General features: G+C 38.9%; 1 protein-coding gene across 1 annotated transcript in view; it reads right to left on the bottom strand.

Annotated features, from left to right (window-relative positions):
* Positions 1 to 23,516, bottom strand: part of IL18RAP (interleukin 18 receptor accessory protein) — a 34,675-nt gene extending 11,159 nt beyond the window's left edge. The window contains exons 1-7 of the mRNA XM_054547830.1: positions 23,158 to 23,516; positions 19,565 to 22,539; positions 18,762 to 18,931; positions 17,971 to 18,295; positions 17,692 to 17,875; positions 4,837 to 4,987; positions 849 to 914 (exon numbers count right to left, since the gene is read on the bottom strand). Coding sequence (XP_054403805.1) covers positions 849 to 914; positions 4,837 to 4,987; positions 17,692 to 17,875; positions 17,971 to 18,295; positions 18,762 to 18,831 — 796 coding nt within the window. The 5' untranslated portion in view covers positions 18,832 to 18,931; positions 19,565 to 22,539; positions 23,158 to 23,516. The remainder of the gene's footprint in view (positions 1 to 848; positions 915 to 4,836; positions 4,988 to 17,691; positions 17,876 to 17,970; positions 18,296 to 18,761; positions 18,932 to 19,564; positions 22,540 to 23,157) is intronic.
* Between the last annotated feature and the right edge of the window lie 3,560 nt (positions 23,517 to 27,076).

Below are 27,076 nucleotides of genomic sequence, written 5' to 3'. Positions count from 1 at the left end.
GTTATTGAAGTTGACAAAATAAAAGGAGACCCACAGGGAAGTCAATTTCTCCTCAACCCCAAAGAAGACACTACTTTGGAATACGAATTGTTTGAGCAGGGGTTGTAGAATTCTACTACAATTCTCTTAAATGCCAGACTAAATGTCATATTCATAAGAGTTAATGTTACTCGGGTTGGCGAATTTGTAGCCATAACTGATAGACCTAACCAACACATATGAAACCACCTGTTCCTGGGGGAAGTTAAGGAAGAATAAAATCTATTGATCAGGTTTTATGCTCCAGCCACTTAACATACATTGTCCCATTATTTCTCAATATAATTTTTTTTTTCTTTGAGATGGAATCTCACTCTGTCACCCAGGATGGAGTGCAATGGCGCGATCTTGGCTCACTGTAACCTCCGCCTCCCAGGTTCAGGTGATTCTCCTGCCTCATCATCTTGAGTAGCGGGGATTACAGGCACCCACACCCATGCCCAGCTAATTTTTGTAGTTTTAGTAGAGATGGGGTTTCACCATGTTGGCCAGGCTGGTCTCAAACTCCTGACCTCAAGTGATCTACCCACCTCAGCCTCCCAAAGTGCTGGGATTACAGGCATAAGCCACCATGCCCGGCCTGCAATATAATCTTTTAGGGTCAGTTTTATGATAGCTATTTGCGGATTTAAGTACTGAGACTTAAAGGATGAAGTAACCGTGCAAGGTCACAAAACTAGTCAATGGCTGAGTTAAGATTCACACCCAATTCTGTTTGACTGGAAATCTCACTGCTGTTTTCCTTCTATCACACTTAGACCTGCTCCCAGCAGCACAATGTCATTCAAAGGCGATGAGGCCCAGCTTACCAAGTTCTACTTCCAGTGTGCCCTCGACAGGATCCAGAATATCTGGTTTGAGTTTAGTGTCTCCCACTGAAAGATGAAAACAAAGATTATTATTTGCATTGAAAAGTCTGAAGGCCTGCTTGATGAAGATTTGGGTGCACAGCCACACTTTGATCTAAATGTCTTGGAGCTCTGTCTTCACATTTTACTAATTATCTCTAAGTTTAGGAATTCTGGTTTCCATGTAAAAAGCTTGCCCCCTAAAATGACTGCCACATCAGGTTGTGGGTGCTGGTAAAACATTAGTTGTTAATTGATCCATATCTGCTTGCGTGCATTCTCTTTCACACTAATCCTGCCCCTTGCAGACTTGAGCTCCTATCCCTGTCTTTTCCCACAAGATTTCTTTGTGGTGCCACCTGGCTGAGTAATTGAACCGAAAGGAGAATCCACCCAAGAAACTGTGCAAGTCAAGCATATCTGAGTCCACCCCTCCATCCTTAAACTCATGGTTTATTTCAAAATAAAGAAGAGTCCAGTCCTTAATTCTTCTTCTTGCCACAAATATGCCTTCACTGTCAAATATGCCTCCACTGTCAAATTTCCTCCTGAAGGTGTGTCTTTTTCTGGATAAAGAAAAATCCAGCGTCTTTGCTGTTGACATCATCTACTTTTACTTCTCAGAGACCTCCTTCTCCCCTTTGCACCATCTCAGCCCTGTATTTTTAACTTGTCTCTCTCTCCCTCTCTCTCTCTTTCTCTGGGCTTCTTCTCATCAGCATTTATTCATGCTCAGTCTCATCATCCTAAAAAAGGGAAAACAAACCCTGCCTTATATCCCAGCCTCACTTATTCTCCTTCCTTCCCAGCCAAATTCTTGAAAGGCAGTTCTATGTGCTAATTCCCTCCATCCTTTCACCTCCTATGGAACCTGATTTCCGCCGCCATCTGTCCACTGAAACTGCTTAACCAAATTCACCAGTGCCACCTATGCACCTAAATCCATTGGGCATAATCAAATTTTTCATCTACTTTACCTCTTAGCAGCATTGGACACTTTTGGCCATGCTCTCTTTGAAACCCTGTCTTCTTTTGGTTCCATGTTCCCATACTCTACTGCTTACCTTCAACCGCTATATTCGCTTCTCTGTGCCTGTCCCTTCCTCTGTGTCTCTTTTAACTATTAGTCCTCTCCTAGTGTTCTTTCACTCCTCCTGATACCCCTGGGTAGTACGTTTACTCTCTAGGCCTCTTCCCTATGAAAGGTCTTGGTGCCTGAGGTTATGTCTTTCCTACATCATCAATTTCACTTCCTTTGTTTCTCTTCTTGCCACCCTTCCACTGATATTCACTTGCTGATGTATGTTTCCGTCCTCTTTGAGGATTGTCTTCCTCTTCTCCACCTCTTCAAGCATTCTCGGGTTTGGATCTAGTCCCTTCTGTCTCTATGCTCACTTCCTAGGTGATCTCATTCAGTTCTTTGGCTTCAGATATTATGTAAAAATCAACCATCTTCACATTCACATCTCCAGCCCTAACTTCTCCAGACTGGCTTGTCCAAATACCTACTTGTCATCATGATTTGGATGACTAAAAGTCCTTTTAAGCCTAGTACTTAATCTCCTCTTCAAATGCTCTTTCCCTTCAGCTTTTTCAGTCTCCTTAAATGGTACCACCATTCACTAACTTATCCAGGGCAAAAAACAAAAAACATCCTTGATTCTTCTCTTTCTCCTACCTTTTACGTAAAAACCATTATCATGCTCTGTTGACCTACAAGTCCAGCTACCTCTCATCACCTCTGCTAGGTTTATTCACAGCACAAACAGAGGCATGGTTTAACCATGAGTCAAGCCTGCTGCTCCATGACTGTGCCTGCTCTCATCCTCTGTATTGATGTGCTCTGTCAGCACATTCCCTCCTTGATCAGCTCAAATGCTGGCTTGTATCCATGGCTCGTGCTTTCCCTCTTCCTTGCTCTCGAACACCAAATCCTTTGGATGTACCTCTTAAACATTTTCAACATCATCCACTTCTCTCCATTCCCTCTACCACTCCCTAGTTCAGATCCCTATCAGCAACTGCCTGCTTGACCACAGAACTTCCTAACTCTTCTCCCTGCCTCCATTCCTGCTCTTACAAACCCACTTCCAACCCAGCAAACAAGGTGATCTATCTTGAATGCAAATTCAGTCATGACATTCTCCCACTTAAAACCCTCAATGCCTCCCCATTGTTCCTTCATAACTTTTAACACATATTAGATAATTAGATAATTAGATAATTTTAACACGTATTAGAAGAGTGTGATGTCAGTCCTGCTCCCAGATGCTCTCCTGGACATCAGCTCTGCTGCTTCCTCAGTCTGGAATGGAAGCTCCCCACCCTTACTGAGCTGGTGTGTCCTCATCCATCAGCTTTCACTTGGAGCGGGCTTCCCCAGGTTGGGTCTGGTGGGCCTCCACGTGCCCATAGTGCTCCTTTCCCTCGCTGCACTGTATTATAATGGCCTGCTTCACCTTCGTCTTCTTCTCAAAATGGAAAGTTCTTGGAGGCCAGATAAAGCATCCAGGCACTCATTCTTGTAGCCTTAGCTCCAAGCCTGACACATATTACATGTTCAGTAAATATTTGTGTGGAAATGAATAAATGCGAGAATGAATGACTAAATGAGGAAGACAGGGATGACGACAGAGAGGGCTTGACTGAAATACATGCAACAGAGGTTGCAAGGTGTCCCTTGGGTGAGAGAAAAGCAGATTATGCCATTGAGAATTTGAGGGGCTGAGTGATGGCTGAGTAAAAGAACAATTACACATCACTTGGAGGGGAAAAGTGGTGCGAGTGGGGTATTCACATTCTAACTTCTCTTTCAAGGAGCAATCTAATAATATAAAATGAAATCTTATCTATATAACATCTAATCTAAAGTAATATAAAATAATTCTGAAGTGCTAGAGGGTGCAAGGGGCAGGAGAGTTTCACTTGGTCTTGGGGTGCTCTGTGTGGTTTGTATCTTGTAATAAGAGAAGATTAACATCTTAACTAACAGCTACGTTAACCACTCTGTTGCTCTTTGATATAAAGCATGAGTGACTGGCTCTCTTATGTTTTGACTTCTTAGACCACATTTAAATTAACTCTATCACATAGTTGATTCAAGCTGATGCTTGCAGATCTGGTAAGAACGACCCAAGGGAAAGATTAGGACAAAAATAGACAAATTGCGGAAGAAAGCCAATGAACCAAAAAACATATAGCAAAATGTTCAACCTCATATTAGTCAGGGAAGTATACTATGGAGTAGAAAACAAACAAACAAAAATGAAGCTCCACTTAACACCAGTCATAAAGTTTGATAACACCAAGTATTACTTGGGAATAAAGGGCATTTACTGCTAATGGGGCTGTAAATTGGCAAACCAATAATTTAAGATAATACCAAGTGTTTATGACACAAAACACATTTCATAACTCAAAACAATATTCTATTTTGTTAATAGATGCATACATATGTAGAAAAAGCATAAAAACATAAATGGAAATGATATAAATGACAAGATGTTACTATACTGCAGAAGCAAAGGCCTGGAAGAGAATGGGGTCATAGACCTCAAGTTGTCTTTGCAATATTTTGTTACTTTAAAGAAAAAAATTATGATTTTAAGCATGTGGGAAAATGGTAACATAGTTAAAACTGATGATAGGTACGTGGATGTCACAATATTTCTGTGTGTGAAATGTTTAATACATTTTTTAAATTTATTACAAAAGCAAATCAGGGACATATTCATGGACAACCCAACTTGTGAGAATTTGAACCTGTTTCAGAACTTAGCCTTCCCTGGGGGATGGCAACTTTGATGTTTGCCCACATGAAAGGTTTTACATGATTACAAGTATATGACTATCCTTTTCTTTCCCTAAGAGGAAAAACTTACTAAGCCAAAAGAAGATAATTTTAATTTTCTGCTCAGATCTCAAATCTTGAGATAAAAATCTCACTTACCAATGGTTCTCACTTGAACAACAGCTCTGACTGTCCATGAACTCACAGTATCCGACTGAGTGTAATCACATACGTATGTGCCCTGGTGATAGTCATAAACTTCATCTACTACGATTCGGTTGCTCCTTTCCACAGAGAGGAGTTTTCCATTCTAATCCAAAAGATATTTTAAGCAGATAATTTATGCCATAGAAAAACTTTATGAAATACATACCTAAAGAAAAATCTTACAAATTTGAACAGGGAGGAAGAAGGTCAATCTGAGATAAGGGTATCCCACAAGCTATGAAGACATTGTGTTCAAAAACTGTACTTGTAGATTTGAAACAAGAGGCATTTTCTAATACAATTGCATTACGTGTAGAGATGAGAGAGTCAAACCTCCAAACCTGATCAGCCCCTAAAGAGCTATTTAACATAGGACTTCCCATTTTTAATGTGTGTGTGTATACATACACATATATATACACACACACATATATACATACACACACATATATAACATATATTGTATATATTTGCATATATAAACAGATACATACTTATAAATAAAAACTTATATAAACAGAGGTTCTGGAACGTGAGAGGCTTTTTTCTCTCTCTGACAAAGCTGGTAAGTGAGAGCACTGAGAATCAACCTCATTTTTTTCTGGTTCTGAGTTTCATTTTCTGATTGAGGAATTTCCCTTCCACTTTGCCTGCCTACTAGTAGAAGCTTGGATTCCCCCATGCCACATCCCTGGTGTGTTTCCTGTGGTCCAAGAAGGAATTTCCAGCAGGCTGGAAAGGAGACCAAGAGTGAGGGCAGACTGGCCAGAGAAGGGCAGCTGTGGGCAGGAAGCAAAACAAGGCCAAGAGGTAGTGGTATACAAGGCTAAATATATACCAGGTGATCTCAAGAATCAGGAAATTTTCAAAAGGAAGTTTTAAAACACAGGGGGAAATTCAAAGATAAAACCTCAGAGGATGCAGTGATAACATACAAAGATCAGAATTTGGGGGAGAGGTGTGTCATAAATCACATGAGAACGTAATGGTGGGAGGACACAGAGCTGTAACTAAGACCTCACCTAAGCCATGGGAGAGGATGGGAAATAATATATCTTTTTTACCCATAAAAAGGTAAGTGAGGCTTAGTATGTATCATTAAGACTTTATGAAATGGAACTTAGAGGAAACATCAAAGAAAAGAAATTAGGGAGAAGCAATTTATTCCAAGGATGATGGGAAACCCATTCTAATAATACAATTACAGATCATCCTGATAGGACAGAGAGGCTAATGCAGCTGCACAGGGAACTCTTGGTTTTGCTCATATGTGAAGCAGTCATGAGCAGAATATGGAAACAGGAACATCCGCCACTGTGAATCTGGATGAATAATGTCCGTAAGTCTTCAAAAGAATGGAGGCATGCAAAAAAAAAAAAAAATGAAGACACTGCAAAGGACTTTTAAAGGTATATGTGAAGCAGGGAGAAGAACACAGTTATTCTTACTACTAGGGGCAGGTATTATAATATTATACTGCAATGTTATCAATTTATTATATTACCAGTCAGTACAGCTACTGAGCACCATGCACACTGTGTTATTCTATGGGAATGGTACTTCCCGGATTTGGGCAACACAGTGGAGCTCCTAGCTTGACTTCCACTACCTAGTCTAGGAGGACTCCAAAGACCTGCATTTCTTGCACTCTCCTCCCTGGCCTATTCTCCCTGGTGCATTTCAGGTTTTCATGTCCATTTTAAAGTTCCTTATCATACACTCACTGTGTCCAAGTCTGTATTCATCGCAGCTTTCCTGCTCCTAATTGAATTTACTACTATTATCTCATATATGTTGAGCCAGAAAAACACCAAATATGCTACTCATCTATTTTACACACACTCCCAGTCAAAGCTTTCAATCTTTCATTTTATTACATGAAAATATCACTAGCATCTGCCACCTTCTTTCTGTTTCCACTTCTTTCTGTCCTGTCCTGAATCAGGACTCACACTCGTAAAGTTCAAACACATCAACGAGGTCCCTGTAACCATCATGAGCAACCCACAACCTTTATTTCCATTCTAGTCGTAATTAAACCACTCAAGAGCTCTCAGCTCCCATCGCAGTGAGATATTCAGTGTGACCATTCACTGAATATACCCTTTGCTTTTCTGTTTCTGTTGTCTATGTTGCTCTTTCCTGTTAAGTGTAGTTGCAGTCTCTTGCCCCAGTTGTCAACTAACAACATTCTATTGATAGATTTTTTTTTACTAATATTTATCTTTTAATGGGAATGCAGTATATTATGGAAATTATTGATAATGGGCTAGATGCCAATTTCTTGTGAAAGTCTTGAATTAATTATTTAACAGATGGTTTATGAACCCTTAGAAAAGGAAGTGATGGTTAATATTAGCCAGCTTGCATTTGCTAACAACAATCATATCAAGGTAATCTCATCGTTGTCCACAATTGAATAGACTGGAGGTTGACAGGAGTATGGCAGACACAGAGTATTTTCACTATTGTGAGTCACTTGAAAAATATTCTCATGATATCTCTATTAAACCAAAGGTATATTGTGAGCTGAATGACCAGATATAGGGCATTCAAGTGCCCTTTTAGTTAATTAAGCAACACCCTTGCATTGTGGATGAATGGATCATATGTAACTAGAAGGATCAAACTGGAGTCAACAGCAGAGCACTCTGTCCCTGGTGTTAGCCTCATTGGTAGTTTTAGCAGGGGCTTGAGGGAGAACATATCATGTTGATCTCATCTACATGCCTCACAAACCTGCGTGTGATGGCTAATATGTCAGCATTCAAAATCAGAATTCCAACCTCTTGACATGTAGAATGAACTAAAAACAACAAATTATCATTTAACAGAAATAGATATAAAATCATGAACATAAGTTACAAATTCTACTCTACAAACAAAAATAGACAGAACTTGCTTGATTTCAGTTTTTGTGGAAAGACTTGCCTGCCAACTCAGAATAAATCAACCATATAATGAGGCTGTCCCAAAGCTAAAACAATTGTGGGCTGTGGCAATATTCTGTTCTGAACAAGTAAGGAAATGCTTCCTCTGTTTCACTGTTGGTTAGACAGCATATAGATGATTGTTTTGAACAGGTGTTAGAAAGCTGTCCAGATCTTCAGAGTTCTGAAATGTTCGTAGTGAGAATAATCAAATGGGCCAATGTTTCAACCCTGGAAACAGTTTTGAGAAATATCATCTAAATTATCTTCTTTCTATTTAGAAACACATTAAATTACCTTCTTCTCTATTTAGAAACACATTAATCTTTGGATCTAGCCACTCTCACCATGCTCACCAGTTCTCCACAGCACTAGGCCCACAGGATGCCAACAGGTGCCAGTTACAAGAACTAGGAAATGAGAAGTATCAGGTATAGGTACGAAACTTCTTTGGTGTCGGCATGATGGCTCACACCTGTAATCCCAGCACTTTGAGAGGCTGAGGCAGGTGGATCACCTGAGGTCAGGAGTTCGAGACCAGCCTGGCCAACATGGTGAAACCCCATCTCTGCCAAAAATACAAAAATTAGCCGGGTGTGGTTGCGCACACCTGTAATCCCAGCTACTTGGGAGGCTGAGGCATGAGAATAGCTTGAACCTGGGAGGTGGAGGTTGCAGTGAGCCAAGATTGTGCCAGTGCACTCTAGCCTAGGCGACAAAGAGAGATATTCCATCTCAAAAAACAAACAAACTTCTTTGTGGTTGGCATGATAGCTCACACCTGTAATCCCAGCACTTTGGAAGGCCAAGGCAGGAGGATTGGTTGAAACCACGAGTTTGAAACCAGCCTGAGCAACATAGTGAAACTCCTTCTCTACAAAAAAAATTTAAAATTAGCTGGGCACAGTGGTGTGTGCCTGTAGTCCCAACTACTTGAGATGCTAAGGCTGGAGGATCACTTGAGCCCAGAAGTTCAAGACTGCAGTGAGCTGTGATTACACCACTGTACTCCAGCCTAGGTGGCAGAATGAGATCCTATCTCTAAAACAAACAAACAAAAACCTTGCATGCAACATAGGGCTTAAAATCAACCCAGCAGCCATGTCAGAAGTGTGGCAAGAGAATGTGGCATGAGTGAGATTGTCTTAAACCACCAATGGAAATGTTATTCAAGGTGCAAGTCCTACTAACAAGAGGTCACAGCAATGTCATCACAACTCATATCTCAGTGCCCTAGGCCAGTACAGAAGAGACTTTCTTACTGCCCTTGATTATAATTTTGACTTGTGTCAAGGATTTGCTTAGCTGAAGATCATAAAATGCTGTTACGTTACATGTAACTATTATTTATTTAAGATGAAGTCTGTTTATGCCAGGGCTATTTTTTCATTACATTTTTAGAAATTAGAAAAATATATAGAAAAAGTTAGTAGCATAAATAATAAATAACTCATTTTAATTCTGACTTTTTCAGTCATTAAATATTTTAATTAATAATCTCCAAGCATGGTGACCCAGCCAGGCCCCAGCACCTTCCTGCAGCCTTCCCCAGGCCAGGAGGCAAGGGCAGATCAGCAATTATCTGCAGAAGGAGCAGCTGACCCCACCCAGGCCCGGAAGGTGCGCGGCAACCCAATCAAGCCTCAGTGCTCTGCTTAAGGCTATCCCTGGCCCAGAGGTAAGATCAAGCCCACACACATCTTTGTAGCCTAGTTTCTCCCCCTGCCCATCCCAAATTGCTGAGCAGCAATCCCAGATAACTCACTTTGCCTCAGAGCCTAGCCTGTTGTCCTGCCCAACTACACATTCTAACAACAGTATTTCTCGGCCAGATGTAGGGCATTTGGGTGCCCTTTTAGTTAATTAAGCAATTCCTTCATGTTGTGGGTGAATGGAAGACACAAGGGTATTGTTCTGTGACTGCCTCTGATCAGGCAAAGTTGCAGACTATTTGGAAAGACAGTCTGCAACTTTGCCTGATCAGAGGCAATCACAGAGCCCATCCAGCGACTCAACCTGACCATAGAGTTCAGAAAGTGGTCTCACTGGAACGCAAAGAACAGCAAGCAATTCCACTTGACCTCAGTGCACAGAAAACAGCCAAGCCCACCTAGAGAACTCAACACCAAAGTCTGCTTATCTGGGATTGCTACCAACTAGCCCACCTGGAATCCCAGGCTAGACTACATAGTGAAGGTCTCCTACCACCAAAGATCACCTACAAAGACCAAAAGAGGTGGCTGTTTCCTCAACTGCTTAGGCACCAATGCAAGGACAAATGATTATGAAAAATCAAGGAAATAAGACACCACCAAAAGAAACTAATAAAGCTATCATAATGAAATCGGAAGAAGTAAAGATCTAAGAAATAACTGACAAAACTTCAGAATAATCCTCTTAAAGTAGTTTAGGAAACTACAAGAAAATTTGTATAAAAAATAAAATAAATTTTAAAAACAATTTTCAAACAAAATGAAAAGTTTAATGGAGAAATAGAAAAAAAAGTTTTAAACAGAAATCCTTCTCCTTGAAGTGTGGGTATTTGAAAAATAAAGAAATCCTACAGATAAAGAATATAATACCTGAACTATAATATCAACAGCAGATTTGATTAAGCAGAAGAAAGCATCTGTGATATCAAAGATGACATTTGAAATTATCTAGTCAGAGGAGCAAAAAGAAAAAAGAATGAAAAGGCTTATGGGAATTATGGGATACCTTCAAGATTCACATATTAGGAATTTTAGAAGATGGAAGAAAAAGGAAGTCAGAAAGCGTATTTAAGGGAATACCAGCTGAAAATTTCCTAAATCTAGGGAAAGATGACATTCATGCATAGGAAACTCAGAAGTTGCCAACCAAATTCAACCCAAAAGGGGTTTACCAAGATACATCATAATCAAATTGTCAAAAATTCAAAGACAAAGAAAGAATACTGAAAGTAGCAAGAGATGAGAAACATATCATGTTCAAGAAAGTCCCAATATTGCTATCAGTGGATTTCTCAGCAGAAACGCTATAGGCCGGGAGAGAGTGGGATGATATATTCAGTGTTAAAGGAAAAAAACCCAAACAAACTGCCAACCAAGCAAAGCTGTCCTTCAGAAATGAGAGGGAAATTAAAACTTTCCCAGACAAACAAAAGCTAAGGGAGTTCATCACCACTTGGTCTACTTTTAAGAATTGCTAAAAGGAATGATCTAAAGTGAAATGAATGCCTACTAATTAAGAACAAAAAATATGAAAGTAAAAAATTCAATGGTAATAGGTAATACATAGTCATATTCATAATTCTCTAATAATGTAAGGGTGGTATATAAAGCAATTTATCATTACTATGAAGGTTAATAGACAAAACTAATAAAAACAACCCTAGCTGTAATTAATCATCAACAAACAGAAACTACAACAAGTGTAAAATTTGACATCAAACCCATAAAAGGTAGGGGGGAGGAAATGAAAGTGTACTTTTTGTATATAAAGTTAAGTTGTTATTAGCTTAACTAGCCTGTTATGAAATGTTTTATGGAAGCCTCATAGTAACCACAAAACAAAAACGTGTAGTAGCTGCACAAAATATGAATATAAAAGATTCAAACTGTAACACCAAAGCCATCAAAACACAAAGGAAGATACTAACAGAGAAAAAAGTAACAAAAAAACCTACAAAACACACAGAAAATAAGTTACAAAATGACAACAGCATGTGCTTATCTACCAATAATTACCTTGAATGTAAATGGATTAATCAAACCATTTACAATATGTCTCCAATCAAAAAACATTTCAAGGCTAAATGGGTTTTTAAAAATTCAGCTATATGCTGCCTTCAACAGATTTACTAATAAGGACACATATAGACTAGAAGAGAAAAAAGAATAAAGATATTCCATCCAAATGAAAACCAAGAGAGAGCAGGGATAGCTCTACTTATATCAGACAAAATAGACTTTCAGTAAAAAGCTATAAAAAGAAACAAGAAAGATCATTGTATAATGATAAAGAGTCCATTCACTAAGAGGATATAACAATTGTAGATACATAGGCACCCAATATTAGAGCGCTTAAATACATAAGTCATTTATTAAATGAAGAAAGAGGTAGACTGCAATACAATAATAGTAAGAAACTCAATACCTTAATTTCAACCATGGACAGCTCATTTAAACAGAAAATAAACTTCAAAAATTGGCCTTGAATTACGCTTTTGACCAAATGGACCTAACAGACATATACAGAACATTCTATCCAACAGCAGCAGAATACACATCCTTCTCAAGTACACATAGAACATTTTCCAGGACGGATATGTTCAGCTACAAGATAAGTCTTAAAATCTTTAAGAAAATTGAAGTCATATCAAGTGTCTTTTGGGCTACAAAGGCATAAAAGTAGAAATCTAAAAACAGAAAATATCTTTGAAAATATGCACATATGCAGAAATGAAACAAAATGCTCCTAAACAACCAATGGGATAAAGAAGAAATAAAAAGGAAGTTAAAAAATAACTTGAGACAAACAAGTCAAAACACAGTGTACTAAAACATGTGGGATGCAGTGAAAGCAGTCCTGAGGGAAATTTATAGCAATGAATGTCTGCATCGAAACACAGGAAAGATTTCAAATAAGCAACCTAATGAAACACAGAAAGATGTTATAAAAAGGGCAATAAATTAAGCCCAAAGTTTGCAGAAGAAAGGAAATAACAAAGATAAAAGCAGAAATAAATGAAACAGAGATTAGAAAAACAATAGGAAAAAATGAATAAAATTAAGAGTTGGTTTACTGAAAAAACTAAAAACAAAATCAACAAACTCTTAACTAGACTAAGAAAAAAGAGAACACTCAAATAGATAAAATCAGAAATGAAAGAGCAGACATTATAACCAATACCACAAAAATACAAAGGATTATAAGAAACTACTATGAACAATTATATGCCAATAAAATGAATAACCTAAAAGAAACAGATATATTCCTAGACACATACAAACTACCAAGATTGGATCATAAAGAAACAGAAAATCTAAACAGACCAATAATGAATAAGGAGACTGAATCAGTAATAAAACTTCCAAGCTAATTTTATGAAGCAAGCATCACTCTGATACCAAAGCCAGAAAAGGCCAGTACAAGAAAATTACAGGCCAGTATCCCTGAAAAATACAGATGCAAAAATCCACAACAAAATATTAGCAAACCAAATTCAACCACACATTAAAAGAATCATTCCCCATGATCAAGTGGGATTTATCCCTGGGATGCAAGGATGATTCAATATACATGAATCAATAAATATGATAGACTACAATAATAAAATGAAAGATAAAAACTGTATGATGATCTCAATCGATGCAGAAATATCATTTGACAAAATTTAACACCCTTCATGGTAAAAACCCTCAACCAATTAAGTATAGAGGGACTGTACCTCAATACAATAAAGGCCACATATGACAAACCCATAGCTACACTCAATTGTGAAAAGTTGAAATCTTTTCCTCTAAGAGCAGATTAACAAAACAAGAATGTGCACTCTTACCACCTCTTTTCATCATAGTACTGGAAGTCCTAGCCAGAGCAATTAGGCAAGAGAAAGAAATAAAAAGCATTTTAGTAGAAAAACAAGTAAAATTGCCTTTATTTGTTGATGACATGATCTCATCTATAGAAAACTCTAAAGACTCCACCAAAAAACTGTTAGAAGTGATAAATGAATTCAGTAAAATTGCAGGAAGTAAAATCAACATATAAAAATCAGCAGTGTTTCCCTGTACTGATAACGAACTGTCTGCAGAAAAGGAAATTAAGTAAACAAGCCCATTTACCATAGGAACTAACATAGTAAAATAGTTGGATATAAATTTAACCAAGAAGGTAAAGGACCTATATACTGAAAATTATAAAAAAACTAACAAAAGGAATGGAAGAAAACACAAATAAATATGAAGGTATTCTGTGTCCATGGATTGGAAGAATTAATATTGAGAAGATGTCCTTACTACTCAAAGTGATCTACACATTCAGTGCAAACCCTATCAAAATGTCGTTATTTTTTACAGAAATACAAAAAACTACCCTTAAATTCATATGGAACCACAAAAGACCCCAAATAACCAAATAATCTTGAGCAAAAAGAACAAAGCTAGATATTTCACACTCCCTGATTTCAAAATATATTGCAAAGCCATTTAAATCAAAACAGCATGGTACTGGCATAAAAACAGACGCATCAACAAATGGAATACGATAGAAAGTCCAGAAAGAAACCCACACATTTATGGTCAACAGATTTAAAAAAAAAAAAAAAAGATGCCAAGAACGCACAATGGGGAAAGGATTATCTCTCCAATAAATGGTGTTAGGAAAATTGGCTATCTACAGGGAGAAGAATGAAATTGTATCTCATAGCACACACAACCCATCAATTCAAAATGGGTTAAAGAATGAAATATAAGATCTAAAGTTGTAAAACTTCTAAAAGAAAACATAGGGGGAAAGCTCTACAGCACTGTTATGGGCAAATATTTTTTTGAATATGACCCTGAAAGCACAGGTAACAAAAACAGAAATAGACAAATGATATAGCATAAAACTAAAAATCTTCTGTGTAGCAAAGGAAACAACCCACCAAATGGGGAAAATATTTACAAGCCATATATCTGATAAGGAGTTAATGTCAAGAATATATAAGGAACTCAAACACTGCATTAGCAAGAAAACAAATAGCCCATTTTAAAAATAGGCAAGAGATCTGAAAAGATATTTCTCAAAAGAAAGGATGCAAATGGCCAACAACTATATGAAAAAATGCTGAGTATCACTAATCATCATAGAAATACAAATTGAAATCACAATGACATATCACCTCACACTTGTTAGAGTGGCTTTTATCAAAAAAATTAATCTGTTGTACATTGTTGGTAGAAATGTAAATTAGTACAGCCATTAAGAGAAACTCTATGAAGGCTCATCAGAAAAACTAAAAATAGAACTACCATATGATTCAGCAATCCCACTTTTGGGTACATATCCAAGGAGATTGAAATCAATATGGCAAAGAGTTAACTACGCTCCTATGCTTACTGCAGCACTATTCACAATAGCCAAGATATGGAATCAACCTCAGTGTCCATCAACAGAGGAATGGACAAAGAAAATGTGGTACATGTACGCAATGAAATACTATTCAGCCTTTACAAAAGGAAATTCAATCATGTGGGACAACACGAATAAACTTGGAAGCTATGCTAAGTGAAATAAGCCAGGCACAGAAAGACAAATGCGGCAAGATCTCACTCATATATAGAACCTTAAAAAGTTGAACTCATAGAAGTTGAGAGTAGAATGATGATTAGCGGAGGTTTGGTTGGTGGGGAGAAGAGGGTGAATGGGGAGATACTGGTCAAAGAGTACAAAGTTTCAGATAGATAGGAGGAATAAGTTTTCAGACATATTTCACAGCAGGATAACTATAGCCAATAATGTATTGCACATTTCAAGATAACTAAGAGAGTAAGTTTCAAATGTCTGTCCACAAAAAAAGTAAGCAAGGTGATGGATGTGTTAATTAGCTTGAGTTAATCACTCTACATTGTATACATATATCAAAACATCACATCAATACTTTTTTTTGTATGTGGTATGAGATACAATTTCATTCTTCTCCCTGTAGATAACCAGTTTTCCTAACATCGTTTATTGGAGAGGTAATCCTTTCCCCATTGTGTGTTCTTGGCATCTTTTTTAAAAATCTATTGACCATTAAATGTATTGTATACATTTAATCTATTGTAAATGTATACAATTATGATTTGTTAATTAAAAATAATTTTAAAATAAAGAAGTTGAAAAAAATTTTTTTAACAATCTGCAAGCCTGTTTTTAATTTGCCAATTAAAAATATTGTGGAATGCTCCAGAGACTCCAAGCCCAGGGATTTATTTCAGTTGTATACTCTGTGTATCTGGTGGGTGCATCCCTAGAGAGCAGTTTCATTTTAATTCAACAAAGCCATGTTTTCATTTTCTCAGCCAGTGTCAGCTTCATCTATTCAGAGATGGGTCATAGGTATGACTCACCCACCACCTGAGAACCTGGGGGTTAGCGTGAAGGAAAAAGGCATTAGGTGTGTTTTCCTGCCTAATGCCATCACTTTTAATGATGTACTACTGCCATTAGGTCTGTGATTTCCAGGTTACTTTGTGCCTGTATATGCATATGTATGTGTGAGTGCACACATACATATGTGTAATTTACAAAACCAAGACCTGTCCAAATGTGTATCAGAGGTACAATTTTAATAACAGCCATTGTTCACCTATCCTTAGGGTGGCTGCCTGTTCACCATTAAACACATGTTGACGTTTGTAGTCAAAGCCCCAGGGAAGTGAAACAAAGCTTCCCTTTGTGAATGTCACACAGTTTTAGGGTTTAGTTTATAAAAGCAATATTTGCAGAAAGCTGGCAACTATTATGCAACTTGTGCTCACCTGAAAAGTAAAAATTCATAGCTTTCACTTCAGATGTATGATCATTGAAAAGCCAAACACATTTTCATCTGAAATAATGGGGACAAGACTGCTTTACTGGCTTGAGAACAGCCCACCAAGACAACAAGACAGCTGCCATCCTGGATGACAGATACTTTGAACCAAAGGAAGTTTTGTTCTTGAGAGGGAACTGAAAATAATGAACAAAACTATTGGCTCTTCTTACTAACCTCATTTTAGAGGTTATGAAATGAATGTTTCTGAAATTAGGGTTTTATTGAGACCAGCATTCTTTCAGTGTCATATAAAAACACAAATGTGAGACCATACCCCATGCCGTTCGTCCACCCTGTATATTTATTTCTATAAAGGATGTGATAACATATGTCCTCCTATTAGCCTGGAGTCTCAGGAATCAAGTAGGGAAATGTTTCCTCTTACCATGGTAACTGTATCCCCAGGAGACTCTCATTCTTAAAATTTGGGGTGCATTAAACCATTAGATAAGCATAACTCATCTTTCTGACTTTAATCAGTAGCAATTTAGAATGATATTTTTATATTAACAAACACATATATTATGAGGTTGAATACAAAATTCTGCATAATTTTGAAGACAAAGTATTGGACTTCAAATAGTTATTGCAACTGTAGGAAGCGATTTAGATTCTATTCCTGGATTCCATCACCCAAGAGTCAACTGACAGGGGGCTCTGTTGGAGGAGATGGTTAGGCAGCATTTCATCATCTGCTAGCACTTGGAAACACTATAAAACATGATGGAAACATGAAGTGCTTTTGTTACGGGAGTTCACGTACATGTGGTTCATAGCTAAAAGTCATTGTGAAACTTGCTCTTGTTCCCTTTTTCTCTTTGCACTGTACTCCTTTCCATCTCACCTGTGCAAGACATCTGTCACTCAGGCCCACTTTGGATTTGTCCTAACTGTCCTTCAAGAGCTGTCTTTTTGGGAATGTATTTCAGGCTCCTGTATCTTTCACAAACCCTTCAAGACTTACGTGTTGAGTGCTCCCTTCCCCTTTTCAATGCCTGTTGCTTTCCTAAGAGTGAAAATGAGTGAACCTATCTTCCTACATCAGCAGATGTTAGTAGGTTTATGTCTAACCTCATGCGTAATATACTTGAATTTTAGAAGTTTCTTTGGTGTTGATCAATAGGATGCCTCTAATAATTAGAATATCAAGCTCTCTGGCTTCCCAGGGGACATGATTATTTTAGAAAGTCAGATCTCCTGCAGAGGCACAGGGCCAGTTTTTGAGAAGCTGTATACCTCAGATTCTCAAATACGCTTTTCCATGAAAAGCCCATGAAGAAGATACCACAAAAACAATACTCATATTAATTTTAGAGAATTCACTCTTACCTTGTACCAAGTTACCTCTGGACTTTGTGCATCACTTTGGCAGCTGAGACTGGGGCAAGAAATAGAGCCAGTGCTCCCAAGAAGTAGGTCTTGCTTATGTGATGTGGAATTCTCACTGGATGCATTTGTCTGGGGCTTAACTTCTAAAATCATCTTGACACAACAGGCTACATCATAGGGGCTCCTAGGAAATTAACAAGACCCTGTGAACATAGATATTTTGTCTAGATAATAGAGGATTTGGAAATGTTTTCAGATAGAAATGTATTTGGAACATACTTAATCATCTTGGGTCTACAAATATACGACCCAGAATTATTCACCCCTGGGGTCAAAAAGCGAAGGGTACATTTATCCTGAATGATGTGAGGATAGCTTTTTCTAATGTCCTCTAATGGATCTCCATTTGAAGGTTGTCGGTACCATCGGACATCAGATAGGTCCTTACTACCCATGAAGGGCAGGTGCTCAGGGACCTGTTTTGGTGAGAGTCGATTTCTGTGGCAGAAATGTGATTTCTGTGGCTCTGGTAAATCACAAAATAAGACAAATTCCTCTTCACTCCTTGTAGAATATGTCCAAAGGAGTTTTTTTGTGGAACAACCTGAAAATCATAATAAACAAAACAACATGGAAACACATTAGAAAATGGAATTCTAGCTTATATTTACATCTAGTACTTGATTTAACAAGAGATTAAGCTTCCTTGTGTGTCTTTCTTCTTCACTGTCCAGTTTTTAGGGGAAAGGAAGTGCCTGTTCTAATTCCCTCCCACGGGACTCCAGCATCACCAGCAGCAGCCCTGGTTTCCTGGAAAAGATGGTAGAACCCTGGCTCCTCCCTCGTCAGCTGATCTCACTGAACACTCAACCACAGTAACAGGGTACCTCGACAATGCTTGGTATCAGCCGAAAGCTGTTCGCCCCAATAATTCTCCTCTCAGTCCCTTTTTAACAGTAGGATGGAAAGGTTGTGTATTAATATATCACACTGCTAATATATCAGGTTATCCATCACTTTACGTTTGACCAAAGACTCACAGTGCTAACACGAAAAGTGAAAACCCCTACCTGAAATATTAAATCCTTTAATTCGCTCTCCTGCAACAAGCCAAAGAAATATCCAGCCCAAATAGAGCATTGTTCTCCCGTGTTCCTGTCATCACTCCAATAACTTCATTCCGTTGGCAGAGTAGAGTGTTTTGAGATTCAGAACTCTGCCCTGAGTATCCCCTTCATTTCTGTAAATCAAGAAATGGGAAATGAAGAAGTCAGAACCAGTGAACAAAGTGCAACTCACACAGGAAGCTTTGAAAGGGCAAGTCCTACCCAAACCGGCCTTCACTTGCCTATAACTTACGTGAGCATTTCCAGTGGTGTGTAGCAACCTTTTCACTTGTGTCATTTCTTACAAATCATCTCAAACTCCCGATATCCCTAGGCTCTATGCAGTGTGTTCTTTTAATGCCATTTTTCCCCTCATTAATCTTTTTCTCTTTGATGTGCTCACCTAGCATGTATATTTCCATGAGTAATTTGGAAAGAGTTATGTTTAACTTTTCCTGAAAAAATGACCCAAGTTGAATAAAAATGTCAGATTTTTCACGGTTAGGAAAGCTAGAGATATAGCTCCTATTGATAAAATTTGAGAATGTTTGCATATACTAGCCTATGCTATTAGAGAATAGAGGCCACCTGCCTCTCCCTGCCCCACATGCAAGAGGGAAAGTTGTCACTGGATGGCATCACTATCAACTCTTTCAAATATGAAAGGGGGAGCAGGTCCCCTCCAGAGAATCAGATTTGGGCTGTGTCCAAAGGACTTGTGTCCCCTCTCTTGATAAGGCAGTCATGGGACCTTTCAAACCACTTACTTGAAATATCTTGGGGATACAGCTGGAGCATTCCCAGGGCAGCGGGGTGAGGAGGGATATGGCTCAGAGCGGGGTCTCTGTTTCAGCAGCTGGAGGGAGCCTGGGGCATCTGTAACAAGCCTGGAGTGTTTCTGTTGCCCCACAGGGGAGGGCAGATGAACTTCCCTGAGGAACCTCAGCCTTTAAGAGTAGGCCAGGGCTAATGGAAAATAAAGAATGACAAACCTAAAAGGAATGCAAAGAGCAGAGCAGAGAGACCACCTTGGCAATCCAGACAGAGAAAGCTTGGAGGAGAGACTAGACATCAGTTTCAGAAGCTGCAGAGGAGTTGGGCATGAGAAGGACTGAAAAGTGTCCACCAAAGAGTCTTGGTTTGGCCACCAAAAGCTCAGCATATGCAGCTGGGGTGAGATAACGGAGCACTTCAGGGTGGAGAGAGAGGAGTAGAAGGAATGTGGGAAGCGGGGAAGAACCACGCATTCTACAGGCTGCATGATGCAGGAAGACGGGGGAAGTGTTTGCTCATTTCTGGAGATGAGAGGGCCTTGGGCAGGATTCCACTGTGAGAGGAATGTGTCAGCAGGTCAGTGAGGACAAATACAAGTGAGAGTGAGGAGAGGGTGCATGGACTGCTTTCTCCCAGGAAGTCAGAAGAAGTGGGGTCCCTCATACCATGGAGAGATTAATCTTGGACAGGAGGCAGGTAGAACCATGCAGGTGAAAAGGAAAGTCTGCTCAGACCACTTTGTCCAGGTGGAGCCAGAAAGTACAGGAAAGTACAGGATGCTACCACCTGGCTGCTGATGCTGACCTGGCTGTCTGCTGAGAGCAAGGCGTGTTCATGGAAGAAAGAAAGGGGGTTCTGTGCAATGCCCCTTGCAGAATGCCAGGGATAGGTGTTAAGGTCACTGCATTATCCCCATTGCTGACAACTGACAGCTCTTCTTACAAGGACTGCAATCAAGGAACAAGGCAGGATCAGCAACGGCCTTTAAAGATATGGTCTCCCCACTTGCCTTTCCCTTGTCCACAAAGTCTCTGAAAGAACAGTCCTCCAACTCCACCGCCAGACACATCTTCCTAAGAAGCAAGCCTGGGCATTTCATTTCCATGCCCAAAACGTCACCGGCTCCCGCCACCCATGTGATGAAGCACAGATTCCAGAGCACCACGGACAAATGCTGTAGCATTTGGCTCTCTAATGTCTTACCTGATTTCTTCCTCAGAGAGTCATTCCCTGACCACCTGGATAAAGAAGCACCTCTCTCCCTTCTTGCTACTCATTTTAAATGACTTTTGTCTTAGCACATATTATTGTCTGAAAATATCTTATTCCTAAAACTTCTCCCCAACTAGAATATAAGTTCCATCCCAGCAGGAGCTGAGTTTGTCTTTCTGAGTCCTGCAGCCTCTCTGCAGGAATAATGCCTAGCTAATAGCAGGAGCTCAGTAATGACTTGTTCAGGATTTAACTGTGGTGCAGTAGATCAGTTGTTCCTTACACCTTGTCCTCCCACTAGATTGGGAACTCCTGAAGAGCAGAGATCCCGTTTCAGAAATCATATATCCTGATTCTAGGAGAGTGCCAAATGAATAATTAGTAATAAATTTTGTGTTCTGAAAAAATGACAAACACTTCCAGAGCTGTCAGAACAAACACATAGCAATCTATTATGGTGATTCACATACTGTGTGACTCCAGTTAAGTCACTTAGGATCTTTCTGGACTTCAGCTTTCTTATCTGAAAAGTGAAATGTGTGGACTGTATCAGTAGTTCCTCCACCTTAGAATGAGGGAATCAGAATTTCTGATGTTTAAGTCAGGATATTTGTAATTTTAAAAAAAGCTCCCTGACTTGCAAATCATAAGACCAGTTGATTGCTAAGATCATCCCAGCTCTACCATCCCGCAATTTATGTCTAAATGTCCAAGCCTATAGCAAATCAGTTACCACAATGCCCAGCAGTCTCCAGCCCTCAGGAATTTCCACCAACCTTGAGATGACAGATACTGTCTACTGATGCACCCACCCACCCACTGGCCTCAGACCTCCGGCTGCTTGAGACTGATTGCAGGCTGCAGCTTTCACTCTGGGACAGTGTTTCTCAAATCATCTTGATTATAAGAATCACCCGAAACACTTATTACAAATGCAGATTTTTGGGATTCCCGAGGACTTATTAAATCAGATAATCAGATTCTCAAGGAGAAGAGCAATGGAACCTACATTATAAACAAGTGTCAGAGCCACCATGCTCATCCAGGAGACATTTTTGGGAAGCCCTGCTCAGGGATAAGCATAGAGCTTGGGGAGGTGGGTCAGTGCTGAGTTACAGTAGCTGTTGCCAGCATTGTAGGCAACTGACCAACGTGAGCCCAAGCCCATTCTGGAAGTCTCATTTATGTGGGACAACACACCCACACTGTGTGGCTTGCTTGTTAATATCTACCTTTTGAAGGCCGTCTAATGTCTGCGTGATGTCTTCCATGCTGCCATCACTAAAATGCTTCACTGAATCGGAAGGAGCCACCCAAATGCAGAGTACATCATTTATTGAGCACTGGGCAACTTAAGCCAGAGCAAGCTTCAGACTCTGCTTATGGGAATAAAACAATGTGGCACTCATTTACTTTCTGTAAAGTGAAGCGGGGTGCTGTCCTTCTCGTATTACAGATGGGCAACCAAGGCTCACATTGCTTGGAATGGCAGTGCCCATTCTCAATGATAATCACATACCTGGTAAGTATTAGAAGGGGGATTCATATCCAGGTGTAGAGGGTCTCAAAGCTTCTGATTTCCCCATCACCATATGCTGTCCTTCACAGAAGGAATTGAGAGCCCAACAGCGCTGGGAGAATCTACAGAATCTCTTCTTCAATTATTTTCCAGATGCGTTTTTTGAGAACCATGTATCTTTTGTCAGAGGATGAAGATTTCTCTTTCAGTTGGTCAAGTCTACACCTTCAGCTGTCTCTGGGAGAAATAATGAACCAAACTTTCCCCACAAAACTTTGTGGTGGGAAACGGGGAAGAGAGAGGAAAGTGCTGGAGAAAGCAATGTCAACGGGGATCTGAGACCCAGGGACAGAAATGTCACCATCAAAGGCAGACTTAAACCACTTTACACGGAGAACACCTGCAGACAGAGATTTGGTCTCGTCTAATAGTGACAGTACTTAATTCAACTAATATCATTATGATTCTCAGATGCTCCGTGGTGGCTTTAGATCCCATTGTCTAGGGATAACAGAACATGAGGCTGTACTACCTGCCATCAAAGATGTTACAGTTAAGTTTAAATGGGCATTCAAATTTGGCAAACATCTTGAATCTGCTCTTAGCCCTTCCTGTAAAATGCTCAAAGCACTTTAAACAGGTTTATTCTATAACCATCAGTTTTTTTAAGTGAAGACTCCGTATACATGGAGATGTAAATTTTGTTAGTAAATAACCCATTTTGTTATTCTAAAATATTTCTTGAAAAGCAATTGTATTAGCAACTCATTTTTTAAATTATTTAAGCTATTCTCCCAACTTATGTTTTCTGGTCAGGAAATCTAGTGAAAAAAAAAAGAAGTACTGCTCTCTTACCTTTATTTCCTGCTCTTAAGACATAAAAAAAGTGGAAGGAACTTCAAGTCCTTATTTCAGTAACTGCCAGCTTTTGTATCTGAAGGAAAATATGTGAAAATATCCATTTTCAAAGGATTCTACTGTATTTATTCCTATCCAGAGAGATACCTGGAGAAGACACAGTAGCCATGTTATTCAGACCAGCTCAAAAATAAGGGGTTATAACTGGAGGAAAAAGGAAAACCTCATTTTGTAAATGACCATTGACATTGTGAAATGGATGGTCATACAGAGGAAAATCAAATAAACTACCTCTTTCCCTAGGAAGTGCTCTGAAGAAGAAGCAACTCAAACTCTTCTCTGACCAACCTCCTTGACGAGATAAAGTTTGTGGTTGGGTTTAGTTGAAAAAGTGAGTAAGCTGGTTTCCTTTACAGGAATTTCCTGTAAAGAATATTAACTCTCAACTCAATTTCTCAACTGTGGGTTTTGGTTTTCTTCTTGTAAAACTAACCTCCAAAAGTGTGACCTTTAAGATAAATACTAAAGCCTATTTTGTGATTAACTTTCTAATTTTGAAAAAGAAAAATTACCTCTCCACCACCAATTTTATAAAGCAATAATTTATTAATACACAAAGGAAAATACATTTAAAGTCTAAAGTTACTTGGGTTTAGTTCCTATTGAGAGACAGTTTCAGAATATAACATATAATTGAAAACTCCATTGTTCCTTTGATAGAGCAACTGAAACCATTTAATACTTCAAATACTCTGAGACCACAATAGTTGTAATGAGTTTTGTCTAGAAACCATCTTGGTTAAGTCTAGATAACATCCTCCATCAAGAGTCTAGTATTCTAATAAAGGTAAGGCTGGCACAGCTGAGCACATCAAAGCTCCAGGCTGCTTCTACACATATATAGAGAATAACATGAAATACAAATGAAAACTAAATTTACTTTGGTATGAAAGCAAAATAAGTGTTTACCTGAGGTGAGGGTAGGAGGATGCAAGAAGAATTAGTAACTGTAGATAGGAAGGAGCCCCAAAAATGTATCCACCACTGGTCATGAGTCTACCTAGGATTCCGAGAGGATGTGAGGGTTTGTTCCAAGCCTATTCCAAGAGTGGTAACAAGGAACAGTGAAACAGACACTCCAGGCATGTGATGCTCCAGGCTTACAATGTCATGTGGCAACAGGCCCAGTAGTAAGAACAAGGGCAGCAGACCTGGGAAGTTTTGGAGAAATGAAGTTGAATGAATGAAAAAGGCTAATAATAAGCTATTGTTTTTGGTAAGTGTTCAATAACCATTGACTGGAACTACATTCAAGTGAATTGGGGTGTGGAAGCTGTCCTTGTGAAGTTTCAGAGATCTTGATGCAGACCTCAAAACTGAATCTAAAGTTATTGTATTAGGCCATGCTTGCATTGCTATAAAGAAATATCTGAGACTGGGTAATTTCTAAGAAAAGTGGTTTAATTGGCTCATGGTTCTGTAGGCTGCACAGAAAAGAGTGGCATCTGTACCTGGGGAAGACTTAGGAAGCTTCCAATCATGGCAGAAAGCAAAAGGGGAGCAGTCACATCACATGGTGAAAGCAGGTACGAGACAGGGGTGGATACAACACACTTTTAAACTACCAGATCTCACTTACTATCATGTGGACAACACCAAAGGGATGGTGCTAAATCATCATGAGAAACCTGACCCCATGATCAGATCACCTCCCACCACGCCCCACCTCCAACACTGGAAATTACAACTTAACATGAGATTTGTGCAGGCACTAATATACAAACTATTTCAGTTATTTAGTTGTCTCCTATAGTGAATTTGATCACTTTAATAGAGTTTGAACAGGGCTTACAGGAGATGGAAAGTCTTGCTGTAGACACTGTGGAGCTAGTCTCTAAAAATGGCTGCCATCAAATCTTCCACCAACTCCTCACCTTTTCCCATTTACTTCCATGTGCACTTTGTTTCTCACATCAAGAGATAAAATGTGTTTTCTCTGTCCTTGAATCTAGACTGGCTTTATGATTCGCTTTTGATGAAAAGAACACAGCAGAAGTGACACTGTTGCCAGTTGCAGACCAGTTTTTAAAAGATCTTCAGCTTCCAATTCCTCTTTTGGGAGCCAGACACCAGGTAACAAGCCCAAATATCCTGAGATCACCTTACCATAAAGAAGCCTAAGCTAGGCAGATTGTGAGAACAGGAGAGAAAGAGATGCTAGGCCAGGCCCCAGCTGTTCTAACCCACCCAGCTTCAAGCATGTGAGTGAATACCTACAGCAGATGTGACATGGAGAAGAACAACAGCTCAGCTGAGTCCAACCCGGATTGCAGCATTGTGAAAAATAATACATTGTTAAGTTTAAGTCACGATGTTAGGTTTAAGTCACTAAATTTTGGGGTAGTTTGTTAGACAGCAATAGATGATGGAAAAATACATTACCATATTACCATTGGCCAAATGAATTCTATTTCACTTGAGATAAATTCCTGGATGAAATGGAAATGAGTCCATCTGGTGAATTTATGTCTCAAATTATGTTGTGCATACCTATTATTTTCTCAGAAACATGGTTCAAGGAGAAATAAAACACTTTTTTGACTTCTAACTGTTCATATTTTTGAGAGAGAAATAATTATAGTGCATAGTCATGAATCTAATCCAAGAAACATATACTATCCATCTTCTACCTGCAAGATCTTTTGCTGGTCGACCTGAAAACAAGCTGTGTCATAATTAATATAAGTAAAGACTTTATTTGGGCAGAGCTTGAGGATCACATTGTAGGACCATAGATTCAAGTTGTTCTGAATATATTCTCTGATTAGCAGCAGTTATAAGTAGATTTTTAAAGGAAAATAAGAGGCAGTTTCTAAGTTGTTTAGCAAGAATTACATTAAAATAAGACAAGCTATTGATTGGCTATCCATGTTATCTGTCTCACAATGTTCAAGAACCTGAAGATAATGAGTCAGGTAGCTAGTCAGAAACAAAATGACTTTAAACAATTGCCCTAGGCATGAGTGCAGTGGGGAGTGAGAGGTGGGGAGCATGACTGAAGTCACGTACTCATATCTCTCTGGGCCTAATAAATTTTGCATACCTCAGATAGCTCACACTATTCTGAGCTATTTTTCTTCTCTCTTTTCTCCCCTCTTTGATCAAAAATCTTCCCATGGAAGCATTGATGATCAAACTTTGCTTAGGTTAGAATAATAGGCATCCTTCATCCCTTGGCATCCCAAGGAAGGCCCATTCCTAGATAGATCCCAGTCAAGTGATTTATATAACTTCCATTGCTTGTTGAATTATCTCTAGTTTTTGAAGTTTTGTTTGTCTTGGAAGTTTGTTTGTTTGCTTTTGTTTGTCTTGGAAGAAGTACAACAATGAGAGATAAGTGGTGAAACCTATTTCATTGGGGATTCAATCCAAATTTTAGGAAAATAATAAAAACTCAAAAACAATTAATGGTCAGGGCTGCGATCTAATAACAGGTATGCTATAATCTTCCTTGGAAACATAATTTTACTCTCTTCAGCTTCCCATTTCTACCAAAGATAAATCTTACTAGGACCAATTTACTTGTAAAATAAGATATAGTATTATACTTGGTCTGATTATTTGCATAAAGTGCAATAAGAATCACGATTAGACCTATAGGCTGTTTTAAGTTGGCTTTGCTGGAACTTTAATAGGGTGTTTTGGATTACACTTTTAAAAGCCTCGAGGTTAGGAAGCCAAGCCAAGAATTTGCCACGAGAATGTACCTGTGATAACTGTACAAATTGGGTAAATTCCTCTCTTCTTGAGGTTCCAACATGTCTTGAGGACCCTAGAGCTGTCAGAAAATGGCATTCTTTACTTACTGCAAAATTAGAAACCTTAAAAAGGAACCATGTAGACAAGTTACTATGCC

This window comes from Pongo abelii, chromosome 12 (genome assembly GCF_028885655.2).
Source record: "Pongo abelii isolate AG06213 chromosome 12, NHGRI_mPonAbe1-v2.0_pri, whole genome shotgun sequence".
Lineage (NCBI taxonomy): Eukaryota > Metazoa > Chordata > Mammalia > Primates > Hominidae > Pongo > Pongo abelii.
This window is presented reverse-complemented; position numbering and strand designations above follow the sequence as displayed.